The 24,435-nt window shown below is 49.2% G+C and overlaps 1 protein-coding gene across 1 annotated transcript in view; it reads right to left on the bottom strand.

Moving 5' to 3' along the window:
* The window catches only part of KIRREL3 (kirre like nephrin family adhesion molecule 3), a 134,298-nt gene that overhangs the window by 88,189 nt on the left and 21,674 nt on the right, over positions 1-24,435 (bottom strand). The window contains exons 3-4 of the mRNA XM_059829567.1: positions 16,394-16,543; positions 14,461-14,610 (exon numbers count right to left, since the gene is read on the bottom strand). Of these exons, the coding sequence (XP_059685550.1) occupies positions 14,461-14,610; positions 16,394-16,543 (300 nt within the window). The remainder of the gene's footprint in view (positions 1-14,460; positions 14,611-16,393; positions 16,544-24,435) is intronic.

The following is a 24,435-nucleotide window of genomic DNA, read 5'->3' as shown; positions in this document are numbered from 1 at the left end:
CGTGGTTCCCACCTCTCTAATCAGGGCTTCTCACTCCGAGACGGTGCTGACCTTAATACCTTCCAGTTCGAGGCCCCTCCATGGCAAAGTGATTCAATTAAGCCCTGGTTCACAGAGAGTGCTAAAAAAGAAGGGGGGAGGAAAAAAAAAAGAACCCAACAACAACAAAAAAACTGCCCTCTTGAGAATAATTTTCTTCTATGGATTTTTAAGACCAGCGGCTGGAGAATCACTTTCTCGTTTTTGTGCTGTCTCTCCAGTCAATAAATAAGAGGGAAATAAAGGATTTCAGAGAAAATAGAATGCAGTCAAAAGGTAAATTGTGGTCTTAAAAGCCCCTAAGAGACTGTCACAGACTTTGAAATGTTTCCTAGTTTGAGACCATTTCTTCCTGACTACATGGTTTCCGCTCCTCAATTTGCATCTCTGGGAGGTAATCTTTAAAACTGATTTTCCCCTGGTTGCATTTCATCGCCAAAGAAACTAAACAGGCTGCTGCATTACAGTAATAACATCAACATTTCAGCCACCTTCGCCTTAATTATTTCTCTGTCTTGCCAACAGAACCAGTTAAAAGAGATTTATATTTGGGTGGGGAGGAGGGGGGTCAAGTTGTGTGTGTGTGTATGGGTAAGATAACCTGGAAAAACCGATTTCTCCCTTGTTATGTGTCACTAGCAGTAAAAAAAAAGTAAAATAATAAAAAAAAAAACAACCCATGAGGTAAAAGGTTTGGGCCATTTAAGTAATAATAATGTCAGCATTTCACCTGTCTCTTGCTTAATTATTTCCTTCTCTCAGCTCCGCCACCTGAACCAGTTTAGATAAGATTTCAGCGCAGATAAGGAGGAAGAACCTATATTCGCCGAAGCAGATAAGCCGCTTTTTCCCATGGAAAGGAAGAGAATACGGCACTAAAGCCTTCCTGCCGTCTACTCCAGATTTATCAACAGCTTCTTAGCAAAAGTCTTGCCACTAAAAGCTTGTGAAGTTTTGCAAAATACTACCGGGTTAAGAGAAAAGCACTTGTAAAGACAAGAAAGGGAAGCTCGAGCATGCAAAGCAGCTAGTCAGGGTCCGTGTCTGGCCGACACACGCTCAAGGTCACCCCAAAAAGCACGACGGAGGGGGAAGCAGGGGTCTAGCTGATTGCTGCCTGTGTTTAAGGAGAGCCTAGAGGTTTTGGGAAGGTCTCCTCACCCATTCAAGGTGTCAAAGCTTCTGAGCTGGCTGCACTGGAAAGTTAGCCCCTTGAAGACCTCCTGCTCCGACCTTTTAGGTCTCCCTCCCTTCTAAGACGTGCACATCCAGCTCCGTCCATCGCCCAGGTGCTTTAGAACAAGGCTCGCTTGCCAGGATGAGCCAGGAGAAGAGCTTAATAGTACATCAAGTCCTCCGCGACCTTGCAGCCAGGGAAAGGAGCTAGGTGCAGAGAAGGGCTCTTGCATCGCTGAAGATATGGGTCTGGCAAGCTAAGGGCCCCGGAGGGTTCCTATTTGGGTCCAGCCCTGCAGCGAAACGCTGGATGCTGCAACGCCTGCCGCTCGCTGCAGGCGCTTCCAGCTAAAACCTTGCCAAGCCACGTGTTCGCGGCTGCCAACGCGTGCCCAACACACCCGCAGATGGGACGCTCGCCTGTATGCAAACATTTACAAACACCTTGAGCGACTCGTGAAAATGCGGCAGGTTGCTGGAAGCTGTCCATCCGCAGGAAGGAGCGGGTGCGGAAGCTCAGCGTCATGGAGACAGGGTTTGCCCGAGCGGGAGATGCTGCTGCGAGCGGCGAGGAAGATGATGAGATGCTCTTGGCTGCTCTGCACAGCACGACACCACTGACAGGCCAGAGAAACATTTTAAAAGTAAAAGACACAGCTCTCTGGATAAAAAGCTGGGAGTCTCTCCTTCTCTCTACTTGTACTGCAGAGTCTATTTTATTATACAGTTTCCACCCTCCAGTGGCTCAGATGTTTTGCCTGCAGTTCATTGCTGACCCTCAGGCCAATCCTCAAAACAATATTTGCTCAGGGTTTTGCGCGTGTGTGTGGCTTTTTTTTTTTTTTTATTAATATAAATTCAGGGTGGGTGAAAACTTTCCCTCTTTCTTGATTTGTAACGGGCTGGGGAGTGATCGTGCATGCTTGTGCAAGAAGGTGAGAGGGTAGGGGATGAGGAGTGTGAGTTTTTGGGCCATGACGCACGCGCAGGGGAGAGGAGAGGCCTTGCTTGCAGGCAGGAGGGAAGGATGCTCGTACTCGTGCACTACCTGCCCGGAGCCTGCCGGCTCACCAGGGGTGAGCAACCTCCTCCGGGAATCTCCACCCAGCTCCGCGCTCTCCGTTTTCATCCCAAACCTGCCGGCTCTCCAACCCAGGGGAAGCTAATAGGGTGCTCCTGCTTCACACCACAGCGGCGGGGCTGGATTCGGCTCCGTGCCTCTTCCCGCAGAGCTGTCCTGCTGCCTGCTTACGCTTAGACGCTCCTTCTGCTTCCCTTTGCCTGGCCTTGCCTTCCCACCCTGCCTCGCGTCTGATTATATTGGGTCTGCATGTGTAAGTACAGCCTCCTGCCATCCTAATCATCTAAAGTGGCTATTTGAATAACAGTTGTTGGTGCCTGTAGTTTCCTGTAATTTCCAAAAGGAAACAAATCCATGCAGACTGCAATTTTGCGCCTATGAATTTTGAATGAATATCTCTAAGAGCCTCAATTTCTCTCTCCCTTCCTTCCTCCCCTCCCCTCGTGTGCCTCCCAGAGCCAGCCAAGCGAGATGCTGCCACCGAAGGGTCTCGACCGAGGGGCTCCTTTCGGGAAGCGGGGGGGATGTTGGGCTAGCGAGGCTCGATGCCTCCTAGGAGAGACACCGGCATTCAGCCGGCAAGGCACGGTGCCGCTGGCAGAACTCGCTCGCTCAGGGAGCTGGAGGAGGAAGGCGGCTGGATTGCACCCAACCCGTGGGAGACCTGCTCCACGGCAGGACGAAGCAGGGCACGGAGGCAGAAGCATCTTTCAAGTCTCAGGTGTTGGGATTTTTCCCTGCATTGCCACCTCCTAACTAAGCTTGGGAGGTCCCTCTCTAACCCACCAGCTCTGATGGTACCTGCCCTTGGGAGATGCTGCTGCTGCCAAGCTCTTCACCTTCTAACCCAGAGCAGCGGTAAGACATCTCTCCTCCAGAGCTGATTGCCACAACAGCCACAGTCCCTATTTATAACATTCTCCCTTTCCAAGTTTCCCCTCCTGTTCTGCTGTGTGCAGTTTTATGACAGCGAGGGTTCTCCTTTTTATGACATTGTTGTTTTTAAAGTGTTTTTATCACCTGGTTTTATTACAAAATTACCGTACAGCACCCCAAGTGCCACAGCAGCAAGGAGGGAGAGCGGCTCTGGAAATGCAGCAACTCTTTCCCGAAGAGCCTGCTGCCTTGCTGGGGAAGTGGCTGTGATTCGGTGACGGATGGAGTGCTTGTTATCCAGTATATTTTTATCCATAGATATATAAAGCGCTTTGTGATCCCAGTGGATACAAGGCACTATATAAATGTAAATCATTATCATTATCATTAAATACCTTCTGCATCTTTTAAACCTACCAGTTGGAATCAAAGACATAACGGGGCAGCTGGTATCTATCTGGGCTTTCGCTGGTGAACCAAATGCGAGAGGTGTGATTTTTGTCTTTGTTAGCAATTAAACGTGGTATCACGAAAGACTTTATTTTCCCCTTGCAATTTTTCATGCTGCCTCTGATTTGAAAGTCACTTCTCACCCACTATGAGAAATCTCTGCAGACTTCCCTAGCAACAACCTGAATAAGAAACAGCCACCTCGGGTACGCGGATGCTCCCCGGATTATCCGAACCCATCGCAAGCTGTCCGGCGTTCATCCCCGCAGCATCGCTGTGAGTTAAGGGCAGTAAGAGGATCCCTTGTGTGCGGCTGGGTCACAGGGAGGAGAGTTCAGTTCCTACATGATTTATGACTCAAAGGAGAATATAGACACTTGTCTCCAAAACTATGACTCTGCAGCATTTCGGCTCAGCCACTGCCCAACCCCAGAAAACCTCTTGGATGTCATCCACACGGCAGCCGTAACCGCAATGAACACAGGGTATAAGGCAGAGCATGTTTATAACCCAAAGTTTCCTGGTTTTGCTTCACCCCCGTCCTTTTTTCCTTTAAGGGAGGGATCTGAGCCTGAAGGACTTGCTCAAGGTTGCGCGCAGAGGCTTTGGCAGCACAGAAATGAACCCAGGACTCGTGTGTTTCCATCCAGGCCATAAATCACCGGATTCCCTTTCCACCCATACAGCCAGAAGGACAAGCCAAACAGGCAGCACGCTGGGTGCCCCTTCCCTGGTTTTCCCACCAGTGCCAAGCCCGTATTTTGTCTCTAAAGCCCATTTTCCTTCCTGCATCTCCAGCAAAGCTACCCAGCTGCCAGCTACTGCCAGCTCCTCCCCGTGGGAATTCATCTCCGGCTGCATTACACCCAGCGTGATGCTTCCACTCCGGTCTCTGCTTCCCACACCCAGCTCAACAGCAGCCTCGGAGCTATCAGTCGCTTCTTGGGTCGTTGACCGCTGCCGGAGAGCCGGCTGCACTGATGCCCCGGGAAAAGGATTAACCCTATGGAAGCAGCCACTGAAGTGGTGGGCAGCAAGGGATGGATGCTGCGGTGGTGGGGACCCCACGAGCCACATGTTTGGGAGTCAGGAGCTGAGTATAAGCTGAAAGGCATCAGTGCACTTGCCAGCGAAGGATTGGCATTTCCTAAAGGGAGATGACTGATGCCAGGGCCAGGCTACACTCAGGGATGTGAAGGGCAGGTCTTGGTCCCAGGTGCTGGGGATCGGCAGTCCGGAGCACCCGAGGGACCAGTACCCAACGATATTTCATTTCCCCTTGTCATGACAAGTGGAGGGGATGGAGTTGGAAACCTCCGATGTGTCACAGGTCTGAGCTCTGGCCTTTAATCCATGTCCCCACTAACCTGCAAGCAGTGGCTTACAAAGGTTTTGCAATTTTTAAAAGGAACAAGGTTTTTCCTAGTTCCTGATTCCCCCCCCACACCTTTTTTTTCCATTTTCCCCAGCCTCTCCTAAGTTTCAGTCTCTTGCTGCCCAGGGGAGACCTTCCATTTAGCTACATTTTCCTTTCTCATTTCATGCTGTAATGGAGATTCATCATAGGTGTTAAATCCATAATTTGCCGTGAATCCCTTGTCTCTTTCTGCGGAGGTCAGAGTTGAGCACGTTATAGAGGAACCCGATAACGCAGCTTCATGCCTGCCCCCCCCCCGCGGGGAAAGCCTCAGCCTTAATTCCCAGGAGGCTGGAGAGAGGGGTCCTGGTTGGGTCATCCAATGCCATGTCCATGCTTGCCACCTCAAGTAGTCCCTCGTTTGTCATTTATCACCTAAAGCGATCCCTTTAGGTACCGTGCATTTTCTGCAGTGTCTGGGGTATCGCCTCCTACACCCTGCTGTAGCTCAGCACCCACATCATCACCCAGTACTGCAAAACCAAACCACCTACTAGAGAATCATGGAACTACTCATCTCACAGCAGCTTCTACCACCAGCCTTGGCAGGGACCGCACGGAGCCCCCGCAGCTAAAACTCTTTGCACGCCCCAGTAAGGAAGCACCGGCCCAAGGCAGACTCGTGGGAAGCAGCGGGGTGGTTGGTGTCATCCCAAACAAACTTAAGATGTCTGTATGGTCAACTCCTGACTTGAGCACACCAGGCACCTTTTAACGTCAGAAAAGAATAACGGCCCCTTCCAGAGGGCCATTTATCCAAGCTCTGCCTTAGCATGAGATAAATATCCTGGGACAGGGGAGGTTATTTGCCCATTAATTACAAAGGACACCCACAGGTCAATCATTAAGATGCAGCTATCCAGTTTTGAAGCCCAAGCTGCGCTAAAAGGAATGCCACAGCCCCAAAGCCATCCCCATCCTACCATCAGATGGGAAGCTGACATCCGTCAGACACGCTGACACGTGCATCAAAAGCAAACGCCGCTCGGCAATGCCGGGAACAGATAGCGTTGCGATGGATTTAGAACAAGAAGAGAGATTTGTCACAGGGTTCACCAACCCCTTCTCCGCCGTGACCTGGGGAAGGTGCCGGTCGCAGCTGGGAGCTGTGCTAAGAAGCCTGAACTCTATCGCGACTGGCAGAGCAGCTCAGAAACAGGCTGAGCGGGTGCAAGTCTGGACAACGCTTAAAGGAGCGGGGGAAAACGCAAGACATGCAAGAAGCAACCCAGGATAGGGCTGGCGAAGCTCTCGGACCCAAGAAAACGCATCCCTCCGGGCTGGCCACAAGCAGAGAGCCGGGGCGGGCAAGCATCCTCCAGCAGGAACGCCTCAGCAGCCGCTTTATGCATCCTCTCCTGAAGCGTTTTCTCTGCTTTCGCGGCTGGCCCTGCCCCTGCCGAGCCTCGGGTTCATTTTTCATTAGGGGGGATCGATAGGAAAGCGGGGGCTGTCGCTCAGGTGATGTCACGCTTCGAGGGCCTCATTATTCTCCGCCAGCTGACAAGGGGAGAGGGAGTCAATACTTTTGTCAGGTCACTAACAACCCACCAAGTTCCCAGCGGTGACGGATCCCGAGGCTGAGCAGCCACCGAGCGCAGCCCGAACGCATAGCGCTGCAATCTATATCGCATCCGTGCGTGCAGGCGCGAGAGGCACAAAAAGGAGCTGCTGCGTGTACGGATAATGCAGATACCGAGAAGTGCGTGTAGGATACAGATGGGGGAGTTTTGTCTTGATTGGCAAGAGGGAGAAACGCACGTAGGCGTGCAAAGCAAAGAGAGATTTGCACGCGCGCGGGGTTTCGTCGTGTGATGTGGAATGCAAGGTGTCAGCGATCCTGCATAAAGCAGAATAATCTCCCCTGTCCACAGGCATTGCGTGGAGCAGGAGCCATTTGATGCAAAGGGGAAAGGCTCGTGTGATGCGAAGGGAGCGCTGGCTCCCGGATGCCGTACGCAGACTGGGGAGGATTTGGGGGTGAGACGCAGAGAGGTTTGTGCCCAGAGCAGGAGGCGGCGCAGCCACAGCAGTACAAGTGACGAGCACAGCAGGATGGAGGGATTTTGACACACAGCAAGCACCCGCCACGTCATTTCATGGCAACTTCACGGCCATCGTAGCCGGGGGTGTTTGCTCACGGCTCCGCTGCGAGGGGCAGGGAGGTGGGCAGAGCCGGCAAGAGGGGCCGGGAAAGAGGGTAAAGGGATGCAGCCACCACTGCATCTGAAGGGATGACAGAGAATGAGGAAGGCTTTTTATCAGCTCTATGTGCTTTACATCCCTCAGTTCAGTACAGAGCAGCAGAGTCTGCGTAGAGAAGCCAAATGCTTCGTGTTCGATAAAAACACGGGTCAGGCCCTCCCCGCATCAAGACAAGAAATCACGGACTGGCGCAAGATCCCTAACATTAATCATTTCTAACCGCGTCTCTTCCTATTTACTCTGTGGTCCTTCAGTCTTCAGCATTCAGGTAGGAATGCTGTTGGGGATCTGAGGATATAAGGAAGGCGAAGTTTGATGGGAGAGATGGTATCTACAATTACCTGAAAGGGGGTTGTGGTGAGGTGGGTCTTGGGCTCTTCTCCCAAGTGACGAGTGACGGGACCAGAGGAAATGGCCTCAAGTTGCGCCAGGGGAGATTCAGGCTGGATATTAGGAAAAATTTCCTTACTGAGAGCGGTGAAGCACTGGAATAAGCTGCCCAGGGAGGTGGTGGAGTCACCATCACTGGAGGTGTTCAAGGAACGTGTGGCCGTGGCACTGCGGGACATGGTTTAGTGGGCACGGTGGGGTTAGTTGATGGTTGGACTTGATGATCTTACAGGTTTTTTCCAACCATAGTGACTCTGTGTGTGATCTGCTGGTAGACCAAGCGATACAGTTCAAAGAAAACAGACGGGTTTCCAGGCACACAAATTTTCCTCTGGAATTCAAGCCTGGCTCTGCAGCGCCGAAGGCTAGCCCTTAATTTACGTACAGAACAAGATGACTCTCATGGTATCACCTAACCCTGGGGCCCAAGGCTTTAAGAAAACACAAATTTTGCCAGGCTACCTACAAAATGGTGTGAGCCGATAACACTGGACCAGGGTTTGAAGACACGGAGGCAGCACCTGCTTAGTGCTGGCCTGGCCCTGATGGACTTCCCTCCGCACGATTAAACACCAGCTGCTGCTCAGATACAGCCCTGTCCTTTTGGGAGGGAATATATTTATCATTTTTAATGCATTTGACAAAAAAAAAAATTTTTTTTAAATTTCCTGGTCATGCAGCGGCGCATTAACTGTGCCTATTGGACTGGGACAGGCTTGACGCCCATCGGGGTGCTGTCACAAGCAGTGTGCAAGTAGGGCTGTCTTTGCAAAAGCTCCAGGTTTCCCGGTGACTACTGGGAAAGTCCCTCCGGGATCCTTAGGGAAGGGGCTTTTCACATTTTCACGGCGACTGGGCACACCGAGCTACTCCCTATCTCAGCAGCTCTACAACGGCACGGCAAAAGCGGCAGAACAGCGGGTATATCGGCAATGTGGAACAACCCCCTTTCTTAGCTTTCCTCTCCCCCTATTTGTGTAATCGCAAAGTCGTTATTCTTCAGCAACGTTGGCAGAGCCTGAAGCCGGTGGACATTCCATAAGCATTTCACCCTAGAACCACGCAGCCAGCTAAGATGTGCTTAATGGGGATGTAAGTGAATCAATTTTGCTTGTCTCCTTCAAAGTAAAGAGAGCAGAGCTCGTGGGGATGCTGCCTCGCCTTCCTCCTCCTCCAGACGGGCAGGGTGCAAACCTCTCCGAAATGGGGGAAGAAGAGCGCTTCCCAACGCCCAGGTGAAACCCAGCTTGGGAAGACCCACCTCTAAAGCCGAGTTTTTAGCATACGGTACCTCTCTTTGATTTGTTTTTCCAGATATAGACTGCACAAGGCAGAAGTTGCCTTTCACCCTGAATTCGTACGGCACCGAGACCCTGGGTTTGCCTGGTTGGGTACGGTCAAGCCCGTGGAGATGCCTTCCCACCCCAGGAGCTGCGCAGGGATACTAGCAAGGAAACCCGTCCACCCTCTGCTATCAAAAGGAGCTGGCTCAGAGCACTGTAAACTTAAGCTGCTCAGACATGACATCAAATATTTAGGTTATTTGGGATTTGTGCTCGATTGTTTGATGTTTCTTTTCCATTCTCAGTAGACTCGGTTGCTATTTAGCCACTGAAAATATTCCCAGCAGAAAACGCAGCTTTGCGAAGACCCGAACTTTTTCAAGAAGAGACTATGGAGGAAAAGGATCACGTTTTCATCACTTCTTTTTTTTTTCTTCTGAATTGACGCCCTGACTCTACATGCTGGTTTAGGCTGAATTTTGAATTCAGAGAATTGAATTCTGTTAAAAAAATATGGAAAAATACTTGAGACTGTGCCAAGCTGAACTGTTTTTGGATTTGAAACCTCTCCTAGTCCACATTCTCTCATTGCAGCTGAGCATTACAAACAAATATTGAAAAATGGCCTTTCCCAGGCCATAGCCTCTTTATTTTCTGATCAAACTCCGCTAAAGAGCAGGAAAGCTGGGAAACGCAGATGTCTCAAGCTGCCAGCGATCATTTTGGTAATGGAAATAGCTTACTCTGCTCAGCAGGGGAGGACTGGAAAGACTCGGCTAGAAAGAGGATTGGAATAAAATAAAAAAATAAAATAAAAAGAGGAAAAGGGTTGTGATTGCACGTGAATGCACTTGACACCTAGGTGACCCTCCTCTTCTCCCGTCCCTGGCTTGTGCCATCTTAAAAGACAGGAGCTCTCACTTCTAATTAACTTAATCTGTAGTGTTAAATAATTCATGTTGATTTAAGAAAGCTTTATTTCTAATGGGACACATATGAAGGCAGAGTTAATATTAGAAGAGGCTGTTGAAGGGGAGGAGACAGGGAATTAGACTATAAAAGGTGAATGTACAAGTAAATTACCTATCAATTAATTATTCACCTTAAGTCTCTGGAAGCAGCTCCTCTGCCCCCCTCCTCACACCCCGTGGTCCCCTTGTCCTGGTTGTCACCAAGTTTCCACCAGCATCTCTCTGGGACCAACCCTTCCCCTGCGCTGAACTGCGGAGCCAGTGGTGTACAGGAGCTTGCCGGGACAGCCTGTGGTACACGGCAGGGCTGGAGGCACCACATCTCATGCTGGGGAGAGCCACAGACCAGGACGGGCTTGGGATGCTCCTGCCAAGACACCAGCGAAGGAGAGCAACCATGCTACCATCCAGCTTCCGCACCACCTCGCCATCCATCTGCTCTGCTTGGCCGCCCTCCTGGCGCCGCGGGTCCTGCCTACCCCTGGCCATCGTGGGCTGAGGCTTCGCAACTCCGCGGCCGGATCGGCATGGTGAGCCGGGGCTCCCCTCTTCCCCTCCCCTCTCCTTCCTCACGGGGAAGTCAATGCTATCTTCAAAGTTCCTCCTCGCTTGGCTGCCTTCGAGATCTGGGAACTCAACACTAATTAACGTGTCTGCAAATCCCAGCTCGGCTGGAGGGGCCTCAAATTCATTCACGGTCCCCCGAGTGCAGAAGGATCCACAAGCTAGCCCTCTGGCTCCTTAAACTACACGGCTGGCAGATGCATATTTTAACAACACACATCTGTTGGCTATATAATCTCTTGTATTTGCCCTCCCTGCTCTGAGCTTTGATGGAAGACCGGAGGGAACTCTCCAGTGGTTACAGCCAAAGTGTTTGCTTTGCAATTTCGCTCGATTGCTGCCTGATTTTATTTTTAAATTTCTTCAAGTTCTAATCAGGCTCTTACTTTATTTAATTAATACCCCAGCTTAGTTAAATAGATCATAAATTAAGAAGCCTTGCCGTTAAAGATATACCAGGTAGCAAATAGCTCTCCAGTGGCTTCCCAGAGCCTGCCTGGCTTGGGTTCCCCTGTCAACCCGCTGCCCTGACATCCTTTGCTTGCAGAAAACGTGGATGCCTCCGCACTTCCCCAATCCCATCTCGTCAGCTTTTATCAGCCATTGCCTTCCCCGCTGGGCAGACAGCCCTAGGAGAGAGAGCCGTGGCTCCTTCCCTGGACAATTTGGGCAATGGTAGGAGGGAAGGTGAGGGAGACCTGGAGAAGGGGGGTCCCTTCAGCTTTGGGATGGGTTAGCCGGGTTCCTGAGCAATATTTGTCCCTGAGACTCTACAAATAAAAGACTTTTCCCGATGCTGATGACACTAATAGGCTCATCTGTTTGAGTGTTTGGACTTCCAAGGCTATGGAATGATCTGTTCCACTACATTTAACCATGTAGATCTGAAAACAATGTGACAAACCCTTAAATATTTAATTAAAATACGGTGTAGCTCTGCATCTGAGCTGGGAAGTAGGAGGCATCAGCCCCGTAAAGCTGTTGTCAGACATGAATGACAGCAGTTGGGAACTGAACTGGGAGGCATTAGGGGATTTTGTGATACCAAGGAAGTGGAAAACCTGGCAAGAAGGGACAAGGCAGCACCAACCCATGCAAAAAAACCAGGCAAGGTATTTTCCAGAGACAAGGCTGGGGTGTGATAGAGTGGGATGCGGTTCCCCGGAACTGCCTCCAACACCTCCGGCCGGCTGAGGAGCCACGCGAGTCGTTGGCAAACCCAGCAGCACTCTTCGGGCTCCCAGTCACGAGAGCATCCCAACTCATCTCCGCTGCAACAAATCATTTCCTCGAGAGCTGCAAGGTTTGCGTGCAGATTTGGGGATGGCTTAGGGATCCTCTCCTGCCTAGGCAATGCCTGCAGCCTCGGGTGAAGCTGGGCAGACCGGGAGGATTTAGGCTTTGGTTGAACGTCAAAGATGAATCAGAAAGCCTCCAGGATGGGAAGTTTCCAGCCCCTCTTACCTGCCAGGATGCTGGAGGCGTGAGCAATAGCCTCCTGTTTGAAGTCTCCCTCCTGGCCACAACCGAGAGAACCCACTTTCCCTCTCCGGAGGCACCGAGAAGACAGCCTGGGCTTCCCAGGAGTGCGGGCAGCGGGATGCCTGAGTCAGGCTGGGTTTTGAGCAGAGGACTTTTACAATTAGTTTACAAGTAATCCCTTCTGGGTTTACAAATCACCTCTGATGGCAATAAAAAGCTAAAAGAAATGCTCCACAAGGACTTCTCCAAATGAGGCGGTTCAGGTAGCCTGTCACATCCCTTCCTAACCCAGTGAGATGAATTTTGGGAGATCCACATCCCTCCAGAGACGGTTGCTTAGCTCACGACTAAAGCAGGCTCGCCGAGTCGGCACGCACCGGATCCAAAGAGAAGCAATGTCTGCACAGCTGGTGGCATTACACATCCGTAACCATCAAAAATGTCTCTCCTTTTTTCTGTACAAACACACGCTTTGCCTCCCCAAGGTACAGTAAGTTTAGCTTAACGCACCGCACGCTGTAACCGACTGTCAGGAGCCAGCGCTACCTCTTAACACACGGGGTGTTAGAGGCATCTACTCTTAATGTGCCATTTCTATTCCCCTCCACTGGGCTGGCTAAAATGCAAACCGCAGACCACCCATGGCACCATCCGCCTTCGCTGCCGGTGTGGCAGGACACACCATCCTACCGCAAAGGTATCAAAGTGGGATCTGCTGGCTGCTAGCGACCTTCCAGTCCCTTCCTGAGGATGTGGATTGTCACTCGTACCTCCCCAACCAGCCTTAAATTTCCCCAGATCATCTGCATAAATCCATCGAAAGTGAAAGACGCGCTACCGACGGGTTGCAAAGCCCCATTTTCTTATCGATCGGGCTTAAGTTGAATGCGGTGTAACTTTAATTTTCTTAAAAGGAAAACACTCTGCAAATATCAGTTGCTGAACATCTTAGGTAAATGTACCAATTAGCAACTACCATGTATATTCACATAAACATTAACTACCATCTATTCAACACATTCCATAACCCCAAAGATAATAACGATTTCCTTTTGATCCATAAAAACATCTCTCTGCTCAATCAACGCTTTGCAGCAGCTCTGAGCTCTGACGTACGCCCGTGCGCCCTGGGACTAAATTAGTTTTGAAATCTTTAGCTCTAATTAAATAACATTATTTCTTTTGTCTGGTTCCAGCAACGTAGTCTGCCTTCACAACAGAAGGAGGGAGCCCGGGTGAAGGAGGGGAAGGCGACGCAGCTTGCAGAGGTTGTCGGTAAGCGAGAAAGCCCCCCTGACAGCCGCGTTCTGCTTTCTGATTCATTTACAGGTTTCTTTCATGTACGGGCACCCATCAGAGCTCTGAGCTGCTGCAAAGGGTTGATTGAGCAGAAGGATGAATCAAAAGAAAATCATCATTATCTTTGGGGTCAGGGAAGGAAGAGATGGCAGCTGTGTACGTTTGGGGGTAGGGGACTTTGTAGGGTTGTGGAGAGAGAAAAACAAATACAGGGGAAATTACAGACCAGAAATTAGAACTCGTTTTCGCGGTGGTGCGCAGACTCCGATAAGGCGCACCTTCAACCAGAACTAGTACCTTAATTCACTTTTTTTGGCTGCTTAAGACTAATTAGCATTGATCTGACTAAAAGCACTAAAAGTCTTGGTTGGGATCTCTTTTTAAGAATTTTTTTTTCCCTAAAAATTCACCAGGAAAAACAACAACAAGGAAAAAACAAATCCCAGCTTCAATTTAAACAAACCAAAATGCGTAAATAGTTTCACTTTGGGGGTTGAATAATAAGGATGTATCTGGGAGCAATACAGACTGGGTTTTGTCCAAGCTTTTCAGGAAAAATACCTTTTTCATTAACTTCTCTGAAGCCACATCCATCCTGGGAAGTCTCATTGACACAGCCTGCCTTTTCCCAGCACTCCTGATGACTTTGCCAGCCTGCAAACAAAGCCCTTGACCTTTGCCAGCGCTACTCTCCCATCTCCCACCCAAAAAGGGTCTTTAGAAGACGTTGGGAGCCATCTCCTGTTTACAATCCCATGCAACATCCTCCTGTGCTGCTCAGGGGAAAGATTAATTACTGAGAAATGCACGATGATCAAACATACGTATGAAAACAGATAGTATGAAGGGAGTATGAAAACAAGCCTTTCCTCGAGTGGTAGAGTCCTCCTGGGCCTGCCACAGAACAGCATTGCGGCAAGGGTAACGCATATTGCACCGACGCTCTTCATATCCTTAAATGTATGCACATACGCTCTTGAATCGGCACGTATATTTGTACAGCAGAAGTACCAAATATTTTGTGCTGTACTCCCTAAACAGCTTCCTTTGCTACCGTTCTCAGGACCAAGATGCACTCCCATCGCTCTCACGATGGATTCGTTTCCAGTTCTCTTGATTTAACAACAAAACATTTTGACAAAAAGCCACTCGATGCGACTGCGAAGAGACAAAAAAAAGAAAAGAAAAAGCAAATAACCTCCAACATGATGAGGAGATGGGACTTACCGAGAACAGTCAGCCGGGCAGGTCTGGATCGGATGGCAGCTTGAATGGCCTGGCATTCGTAGACGGCGTCATCTTGGAGATCAGCTCTCAAGATTTTCAAGTGATGCTCTCCGGACAGATGGTCTCCTACGACCAGATAGCGCGGATAACCTGCAGAATGCAAAGCACGAGTCAGGAGGCAGCTGGACCGATGAGCCCGAGGATGAAGAGTGTACAGTGTGGGTCCAGAGCCCCAGCCGCCCCACAGCAGATGCCAGGCAGCTTCTTCCCCTCCTTGGCAGCCAGCCCAAAAAGAGAAAGGCCTTCCAAATTCGGGAAAGAGACTGCAGGTTTTGCCCTAAGAGTTCAAAAAAGACATGCTGAGGAAGGAACATTAACTGAAATCGCTAGGAAAAGGGATGAGCCCTTCCACCAGGAAACCTACCACCTCCGGCTCCTCTGAGACCCGACGTGGGTTTTCCTTAATCCCTTAAGTCAGCGGTGCACGTGCTTGTGGTGAAACCCTGGAATACTTCCACTGTTAGCTCTACGTAAAGGTTGGGCAGGGGTCTGCGAGGGTACCGACAGCCCTGATCAGCCTGCCCTGTGTCTTGAAACATCTGTAGGATGATCGGAAGGAAGGCTGCCATCACCCCATCCTTCCCTGCGCCGGTGATTAATGCACTGTGTAACGCAGGCAGCCTGGCACGCTCTTGTGTTTTTGTTGTTTCACAAGCTATCAACAGCAGGATTTGCTCTCCTGAACCGCAAGAAATACAAATGATGGGTTTGTTTGTATTTAGCTAATTAGATGACTGGCTGAGCTGGTATCGTGCGAGCTGGCAGTGCCTCTTGCTTAAAGCAGCCCCAGCTCCGTTAATTGTGGAAGTCGTTCACATAAGAGACATACTTCAGCAGAGCTGTTGTTACCCATTCGTGTTGCAGGGTCTTGCATGGAAAGCTCAGCTCTCTAATATATGTAAAAGTTGTGGCACAGAGCTTCGAAAAAGAGTTGAAGAGGGGATTGCTCGCTCAGGCAAGTCTGAGAAATAAGTAATTATATGTATTAAAAAATGGAGGAAAAGAAAAAGCAGGCATCACACTTTAGAGAAGAGTGGGGTCCCTGGAGACCAAAAACCACAAATCCTCCCCTGGTTTTTGAATGCTGCTGCTTGACTTGGAGAAAAACCCTCTCAGGTCTCCTGTGCTCTGCAGAAGCTGAGCAGTGGCAATGTCACACGCGTACAACCTCTGCTGTGCTCGGGGGGACAAGGCTGCAGCTCCTGGAAGGGCTCGGTGCCCTCCCAGGTTTCTGGCTTTCAAGCAAACACTCTCCCTTAGTTGTGTGCAATATTTCACTGAAAAATTAGTGTTTTCCAGCAAAATATATAGAATAGACTGTATAACTTCTCCACTATTGTTCCAGAGTCTTCACCAGTTGCAATAAACCCTCAATCACAATGCATGCGTGGGATTAAGTAATGAGAAGTCTGAGGAATTCTATTACCAAACTATAATTTGCCAAAAGTACAAGCGTAAGGAAGCCACAAGCACTTGCGGGCTCCGCTGGATTGCAATAAACTCATTTATCCAAAGCTAACAGAGAATTTCTTCTTTTTTTGAGAATGTCAAAACAGGCACTTTCAACATTTACAAAACATTGCAGCCTGCATTTTGGAAACATGACATTTGTTTCCAAAAGTCAACCCAAACCAAAGCTTTCCAAAGGGTCAGGTCACACCTGCGGGAAACCATCTGCTTTGTTTCAAGTCAGAGTGAAAAAAGTTTTTGTTTATTCCAAGTTTCAATGCTTATGTTTGAGTTGGCTGGAAGGTTTTGTAGTTGACATAAAACCACTCATTCTTCTCCAAATAAATATTGTGGCTGCACCTGCACTGTTGGGCAGGGAGAGGACCCATTTTCCTCGTTTAGGTAGGGTAGTATCACGACTTACTTGAGAGATCCCGTCCGACTCCAAGGGCGAGCCCGTCTTTAATCCACAGCACGATGCCATTATACTCGGGGATGGCGCACAGCAGCGTCACGGGCTGCCCAGCGATCACCACCTGGTCCTGGGGCTGCTGTGTGAAGGAGGATGCTTGACCTGGAGAGGGGAACAAGAGTGAAAGAGGAGGCTGTCAGTCCTCAGGCAGTTTTCCACGCGACACAGTGCCTTGGGATGCAACAGCCCAAAATGCTCCTGCCGCAGCACAAACCCGAAGCTGAATTCTGCGGCTCTTAATTATGCGATTACTTATTGCCCCCGCACACACTCAGACAAAAAAACTGCAATGTTTTTCCTCCCTGGGGGGGGAAAAAAGATACAGCAAAGAGGTGCCAGGCATTTCCTCTAACTATTTTATTCCAAATCGTGGTGCTGGTGTTTTAGCCATCGTGATCAACAGATAGAAAAGCAGCAGGCTCTCAGGAAGCAGTAATATTTTGCATTACACCTAATACAAGAGGACGTTGGTCCTCTGCTTCTGAGCCTTGCTCCCACCTCATGTGCTCTCTGAAATCAGGACACACAGTTAAGAACCTGCTACAAAACACGCTGGAAAACAAACGACTGCTGCTGTTCCTTCTTCTCCCAGAGCGTAACCTCCTGGTATTTGCTGGGAGCTTCACACACGTCTGGGGATGAGAGGAAGCAACAGTCCTGGTTCAGCAGTGCCCTTCTGCCAAAGTTGCATCGTCAAACTCACAAACCACCCAACCCTAATGAGCCAAGCTCTTAAGCATGACACCCACCACCTTGGTTGACACAGGTGGACCAAATGTGGTGGTTTATCACCTCTCTCCCCACCCGTCCCCACCCTGAGTGCTGCAATAACAATTCAAAGCCCTCGGGTCATCTCCTGCCATGGTGAGATGTCTCACACCTCAGGTGTGAGGTGAAACGTCTCATTTTCAACACAAAGTACTCTGATGCAGTATAACCTCTTTCACATCAGGGTTTGCTAAGCGCTGGCATTATGTTTTATTTTCACTCTTTGAAATATATCATCGTTCTTTGGCTTTGCCATGATTGAAGAACACTCAAAGTGTTAATTCCTTCTGTTTTTTTCTTTCCGAATGGAGAGTTTTGGTTTTCAGTCAGGCAAGGTGGGAATCTGGGGTGGCCATACAGCACATCCCCGTGGTTCGACAGGATCGGGGCACACGGCAGCACGGTGCCAGCTCACTCCCTTCTTTCTTGTAAAGACGATAGTAAAAGCAAGACCAAACACTGACGAAGTGCCCCTAAACCAAATACCCCTCTGGGATACCTTAGAGAGATGACTCGTTGTGCTAGCACATGTATGTAGTGCCACAGTCTAATGCTAGAAGGTCCTAAATGTAAAGCCATGTCAGGCTGATCTGCTGATATCACAGAATGAGAGGGGTTGGAAGGAACCTCTGGAGATCATCTGGTCCAACCCCCCGCCACAGCAGGTTCACCCAGAGCAGATTGCACAGGAATGCGTCCAGGTGAGTTTTGAATATCCCCAGAGATGAAGACTCCACAACCTCTCTGGGCAGCCTGTTCCAGTGCTCTGCCACCCTCAAAGGAAAGAAGTTCCTCCTCGTGTTTAGATGGAACTTCCTATGATCAAGTCTGTGCCCATTACCTCTTGTCCTGTCACTGGGCACCACTGAAAAAAGACTGGCCCCATCCTCCGGGCACCCACCCCTTGAGAATTTATAAGCATTAACAAGATCCCCCCGCAGTCTTCTCTTCTCCAGACTAAAAAGACCCAAGTCCCTCAGCCTTTCCTCATAAGAAAGATGTTCCAGTCCCCTAATCATCATCGTAGCCCTTTGCTGTACCCTCTCCAGCAGTTCCCTGTCCTTCTTGAACCCAGGAGTCCACAACTGGATGCGGTACTCCAGATGCAGCCTCACTAGAGCAGAATAGAGGGGGAGGATAACCTCCCTTGCCCTGCTTGCCATGCTCTTCTTGATGCACCCCAGGATGCCATTGGCCTTCTTGGCCCCAAGGGCACATTGTTGGCTCATGGCCATCCTGTTGGCCACCAGGACTCCCAGGTCCCTTCCCGCAGATATCTGGAGACCTCGTAAGCGTGGTCCTTCGCGTTAGTTATTTGTAGAGCATCTGAATAGCGCTAGCGCTTTGCCAGCACTTAAAGTCTCGCTCTTACCCTGGATATAGAAGAGGTCTGAAAAAGAAAGAAGTTGGGAGAAAAGGCAGAATGACTGGATTGCGACTTGCTGTATTACCTGAGGGGTTTTAAAGATCAGGAGCCCCGCTGCGTGTGAATTATCGCCCTGCAACAGGCACAGGATTAAAAGTCCACACCCCTCAGCTGAATGTCAGCTCAATACACAAAATCGTACCGGGCTGAAGAAAAAGTTTCTCTTTAAAATCAATTTGTTAAACCAGGACAGTCTCCATGCAAACCACCCTAAATCAATTCCATCCTAATTTACATGAACTCAATTTAATCATTGACTGATGATTAATCCTAAACCAAGGTTAAGTGTGACACAAGTTCTCGCAACTAAACTTGTTTCCAAATGAGTTGTTGGGCCTTGCCTACAGGGCAAAGCTACAAAGCTCAATCATTTTCTAGCTCGTGCAGTTAAACCAACGTACGCCTCCACGTGAACACTTATATTTCAATTTAATTTATTGTAGCTTAACTTAAACTTGCTCTTAGCCAGCTAAAGATACATGGGGAAAAGCAGAGCTATCCTTTCTAGATTTCCACCGGTTTACATACATCAGGCTAAAAAGCCCCGCTGAAATCTTTGCAAATCTCCCTGCAGTGCCCAGGAGCACCTCGAGCACCACATTCCCGGGTATTTCTGAGGTCTTGGCTCTCCCAGCCCCCATGTATTTGCAAGGAAATCTGATTTTTCTTCACAGGGGCTCCAAAAGGCCACGGTGGTGGCTCGCGGTGCTGTGCTGCACGCACAACAGGATGGGGTTATTCCAGAGGAGAGTCCAGCTCTTTCTGCTGGGAGAGACTCGCCGGAAGCCACGGTGGCCTCCAATAGCAGCAGAAACCTTTGCTATGCTGAATTAAGATTCAGAAATTTGGTTTCAAAGGGAATATTAATCAGCTCCGTATTATATTCGGACCCATAAAGGACAAGCACTACTAGGATACTAGGGAAAAGTGGGGATGAGAGAGAAAATTAGGAACGGAAGCAGAAAAAACAAGTGAGCATTTTGCTTTGTTGTTTCTTTGGGTTTTTTTATATATATATTTTCCACCCGCTAACTATGTTTTCACGGCTCACTCCGTAATCTTGACAATTCTCAAGGCAAGCCAGGCAAGCGGGGACAGCGCTGGAATGCAGCAATAACCCAAAAAGATTGTTTTATCGGCGAGAATTATCAGGTTGTCAGCTGGGAGCTGCAAGAGTCGTAATGAGAAAGCAGAAGCACAAAGTGGTGTCCATGCCCTCTGAAAATGTCCATTAAGCAGAGGCTTCATTTGGTAATTGCTGTTGGAAATGAAGCCCTTTTTAGGGTTGGTTTTTTTTTCTTTTCTTTTTTTTGTTTCTTGATTCGTTTTAGAGAGCAGCTGATGGCCACGGAAAATCAGAGCAGAAACATGGCATATGTCTCCTGTCTTTTCCTTCCCTCTGTTTGTTCAGTGTGAAAAATTGTCACTTGAAACCACTTTTTTTTCCTCCAAGGCTCCATCTCAGCTACAAACAGCTCAGACTCGGGAGGAGAGATGGGGGTAAGGACCTTAAGAGCATTACCTGGCCCAGTCCCTGCTCCACAGCAGGATCATCTCTCCCTAAATCACAGATAAAAAAGAAGCAAAAGGAAAAAAAAAGTACTGAAAGCAGAGCTCAACTAGCTTTCAAATCAGCTTAAAGTCTGATTACTGGGTTTAACTGGGTTTGGAAGATCAGAGGCCCGTCCACGTTACAGCTTTCAGCTCTCTTATGTCTTAATGCCAAAGGAACAAGTAATTTGCAGAGAAGTTTTAAAGGAGGTAAGATACTTGACAGAAAATAACTGAAAATGAGGAGATTGGGAGAGGGTGATTTACAAATGCAGGTTGAGTGATTTCAGCTACAAGAAAATGGGCTCAAACACGTCAGTTGGGTATTTCTCCCATGAACGTTTACAACATTACTACAAAATGGTGCTGTGGTTTCAAAGCAGGGTGGTTTGACTCCAAGGACAAAACCAAACAAGCACTTCAATGATCACACAAGATGCTGTGGGTCAACCAGAAGTTTGCCATTGTGTCCCCTTCCACCAAATAGGGCGTTAGCCAAAAAAAATCTGGTTTTAACTATAACCCGGTTTCCCAAACCCAAATCCTTGCAGGGATTGGAGTTCAGACCACATGAGCCCAACCAAGAGTCCAGGCAAGGTACCTACAACCAGCCACCCGCCATCTCCCTCTTGTCTCCTAGAGTACCCTCCTGCCACACAAAGGGAACCCAAGTTCTGGTTTTGGGAAGCGCTCCTCTGCCCTGCGGCAGCAATGGCAAACAGCAACATATACAAGTCCACCCCCTCCCCCAAAGTGTAGTCCTCTTTTTCTTCCACACCCCGTTTTTCCTCTTTTCAAGCGTAAAGACTTGGCATACTTTCAAAGAAAGAAATAACCCAATTGACGCTTGGCTTCCTGCAAGCGTCGTTGGGAGCCGCTCGGCGCCGACTCTGCCCCCCCAAGAGCATCCAGGCGAGCGTCTTCTGCTATTCATCCAGCAGAGGAGACGCACCAAGCAGAAGCAAATATTAGGACTCTGAATTCATTGTTGATTTTTTTTTTTTAAAAAGCAAATGGATATGTAAATGAGATGCTAACCATGCCTCTTGGCCACGTTCCACCGTGACGGCAAAGTCCTATCTGCACTCTCAAGCTGCCCTTCTGCTGAATGCAGGTTGTCAGCCGCGGGTCAACCTGCTATTGTAGATGGGGGCTTTGGTGTCAGACAAGGCTCGAGAGGCTCTTGATCTCAGAGCCTCATCTTCTCCTGGTGGCTGGCTTTGCTTCGCTCCCTGAGGAGCTATTTACGCCGCCAGACAACTGCGTGACCTGTTTTCTGGCCCTGCGATCTGCTGTCTTCGTGGAGGAAGTCTCTCTAAAACAAAAGCGGGGGGCACTTCTCGCAGCTATTGAAATCCTGAACGGCAGGAACAAAATAGGAGGATAAAGGATCAACTGTGAATGGCGAGCAGGCAATAACGCTAACCCTGCTTTCAAAAAATCACAGGCAGGATCCTTATCAAGTCACAAGCATGTCATAAAAGCTTAAGTAAAAAAAGAGGAAAAAAAGAGAACCACTTCAGAACTCTTTATATTTCCTTAATGGATTTTGCACCTGTGGCTCCTGTTTTTCAGTGTTTCTCTGTAATGTTGCCTCGTTCTTTCAAACAAAGGCTGAGACTCTGCTATGTTTGTGACTTCCAAGGGAAATCACGCTGCCAGCGCTGTGGCGTTCCTTTTCAGAGAAGTCCCAACACCCACGCATGGTGAGAAGGACCAAAAATCCCATTTTACAACCCAGAAAACGGAGGGAGGCACCTACACTATGACGTTGCCAAGGTCATGCAGGGCATCTGCGATGCAGCAGGACCTTGAAGCTCCTTCCATCGCCAAAGCCTGAATTGGCGACAGGCTTTCTAAGCTCTCTGAAGACTGAAATCTGTTTGCACGAGTTCTTGTCTGAATTATTTCAGCTTGCAGCCTCCTGTGCAAAAACCAGTCTGCCTGCAGACAACTTGCTGCAAGAAGAGGCAACCGGGAACAGCAGATAGTTAAATTTTCATTACCCAAGAGAAGCAAGTATTGTAGTAAGAAGCAAAGGACTTACAGAGGGAACAATGACTAATTAGAAATGGAGACACTGTGGCTCCTTTTATGTAAGTGGGACTTTGAATTTCCATTGTGTTCTGAAAAGAATTAGTCCTTTTTGTCGAGGAGAGGATAGAAGTGGCGAAGGAGGCCTATGAAACTCCTCGTAAAAATATTCCTGTTCAGAAATGAAAGGCCCAGTGATTAAGAGCGGTGGGATGTTTTCCTTGTCCCTCAATGAGAAGAGCTAATCCTTCCCTCGACTCGGAACCAGCATGACGCGCGGTAGGAGGACGATCAAGGGGCTGCTGCGTGATAACCTAAGCCTACACACCATCCTAGAAGGGTCTCTCTTCAGACAAAGTAGATCGTCAAGTGCCCTGATGTAAAGTCACGGCATTTCAGCCCAGCTCAGGGTTGGTTTCTCATTATGTGACGCCTGGAGATGGAACCATCTCTTGACCATGGAGAAGACTGGGAAGGGAGGGTAGAGGTGGCTGTGTGCCCACGCTTTCCCGACAGACGAGGGCTTGTCTCCGCACCACCCCGCGCAGCTTCTGCTATCGATCCCGTGACAAATGGGTTGGTTGTCAGTGCTCATTCAAATGGGCCCTCTTCTCCAAGCCAAGGACAACGAGCTCCCTGCATAAGGCCCATCGCACTTGAGAACACATGCCCGCATTGATTTTTAGATGACTAGGAAAAGCAAGCAGACAAAAGCGTTACATTATTTACAAAGCTCTCTAGAATTGTCAGTCATGGGGAAGCACAGCGCAAACAGGGAGAGAGGGAAGAGCTGTGCGGGCAGCACAGCCGCTCATTACCTGCCTGCCTCCCATTTCCCTGGTGGGAGATGCCACCCAGCCCGGCCTCGAGGTGACATGCAAGCTCTGGTTGAGCACAGCACCCATGGAGAAGACAGGAAAAGGGACAGCCAAGCGTCCCCAGGGGCACAGCAAGGATTTCCCCAGACAAGGACAAAAGCAAGCTTTTCTTGCACCTTCCGAGGAGCAAAAAACCTGTGGGTCCCCAGACAGGAGCAGATGAATCGCACCAGTGGTGCTGTCTGGAGTAAGGAGACATGGAGCAGCATCCCCAAGGGAGGGTCACTTCTTGGTGATGGCCAGAGCCATGTCTTGCACTTCCTTTCAGCTTTATGGGGAAAAAAAAAAAAAAGAAAGGCAGCTGTAGTTTGTCCCTTGCATAAGCTTTACATTATTTTATTTTGCTTCCTTGGCTGGGGAAAAAAAAAAATCTGTTTGAACAAAAATGTCAGTTTGGCCTTTTTTAGTTTGACTACGTAAGTCTGGCTCACGTGGCTTCTGTACGCTTGATGCTGCTGAATTATTCAATCTGAACAAAAAAAAAGCACAACACCCTTCAGTCAAGGAATGAATCAGCTGTACGGAAAGGCAAGCGGCAGCCTAATTCTCACTGCCCAGCTAACTGCGTGACCTGGCATCGGTTGTGTCTGCCTTCCTAGTGTGAAGCAGGGAGCTGAACTCGTACTTTGCTCACCCACAACCATCGAGGGAAACGGGACCCTTTTTCCCCTTGAAGCATCCCAACGAGCAAAGCCTGGCAGCCTCCATCAACTCCAGCCAGCTGTGCAGCTACGGAGGGGAAGAAGCGGGCTGCATTTAGGTGAAACCAAAGCCAAAACGATCCTGGGCGCAGGGACCACCCCAAGAAAAGCAGCGCCAACAGCCAGAGCCGAGTTTAAGCCTGGCCTCTGTATAACCCTTTGCCTCCCAGGCACCACCAGCTCCGAGCCAGCCTGCGTAGGCTGCGCGCACGCCTGAGCTCATCCCGCAGTGACGTCAGATATGTTCCTAATGCTGCTTAGAGAAGAAACATCAGCATCCCACTGTGTCCACTAAGTAGCTTCAAAGAGGAGACAGAGAAATTTTGAATAAGATATTAGACCTTTTAGAAATCTTTTTGTCTATTAGTCACACAGGCAAGAGATCTGAACTATCGAGTATTCCACTCGCTTTGATACCCACATGAAATCCCAGCACTGCTTTCAAAGTCACTGTGAGTAGTTTGATCAGCCATGCAGAAAGGGCTTAAATGTCATCGTCTGCTCCGTTATTAGCTACCGGTTGGGAAAGGTGTAAGAGTATACTTACCGTGGGATATTTATTAGCAACCTCCTCCCAGCACCAGCTTCGAGAATTACCTCGCGTGAGATTAAATGCCTGTTCTCAGTAGCTACACT

The sequence above is a fragment of the Gavia stellata genome, chromosome 26, assembly GCF_030936135.1.
Source record: "Gavia stellata isolate bGavSte3 chromosome 26, bGavSte3.hap2, whole genome shotgun sequence".
NCBI lineage: Eukaryota > Metazoa > Chordata > Aves > Gaviiformes > Gaviidae > Gavia > Gavia stellata.
Note: the sequence above shows the minus strand (reverse complement) of the source record. Positions and strands in the feature narration are given on the sequence as shown.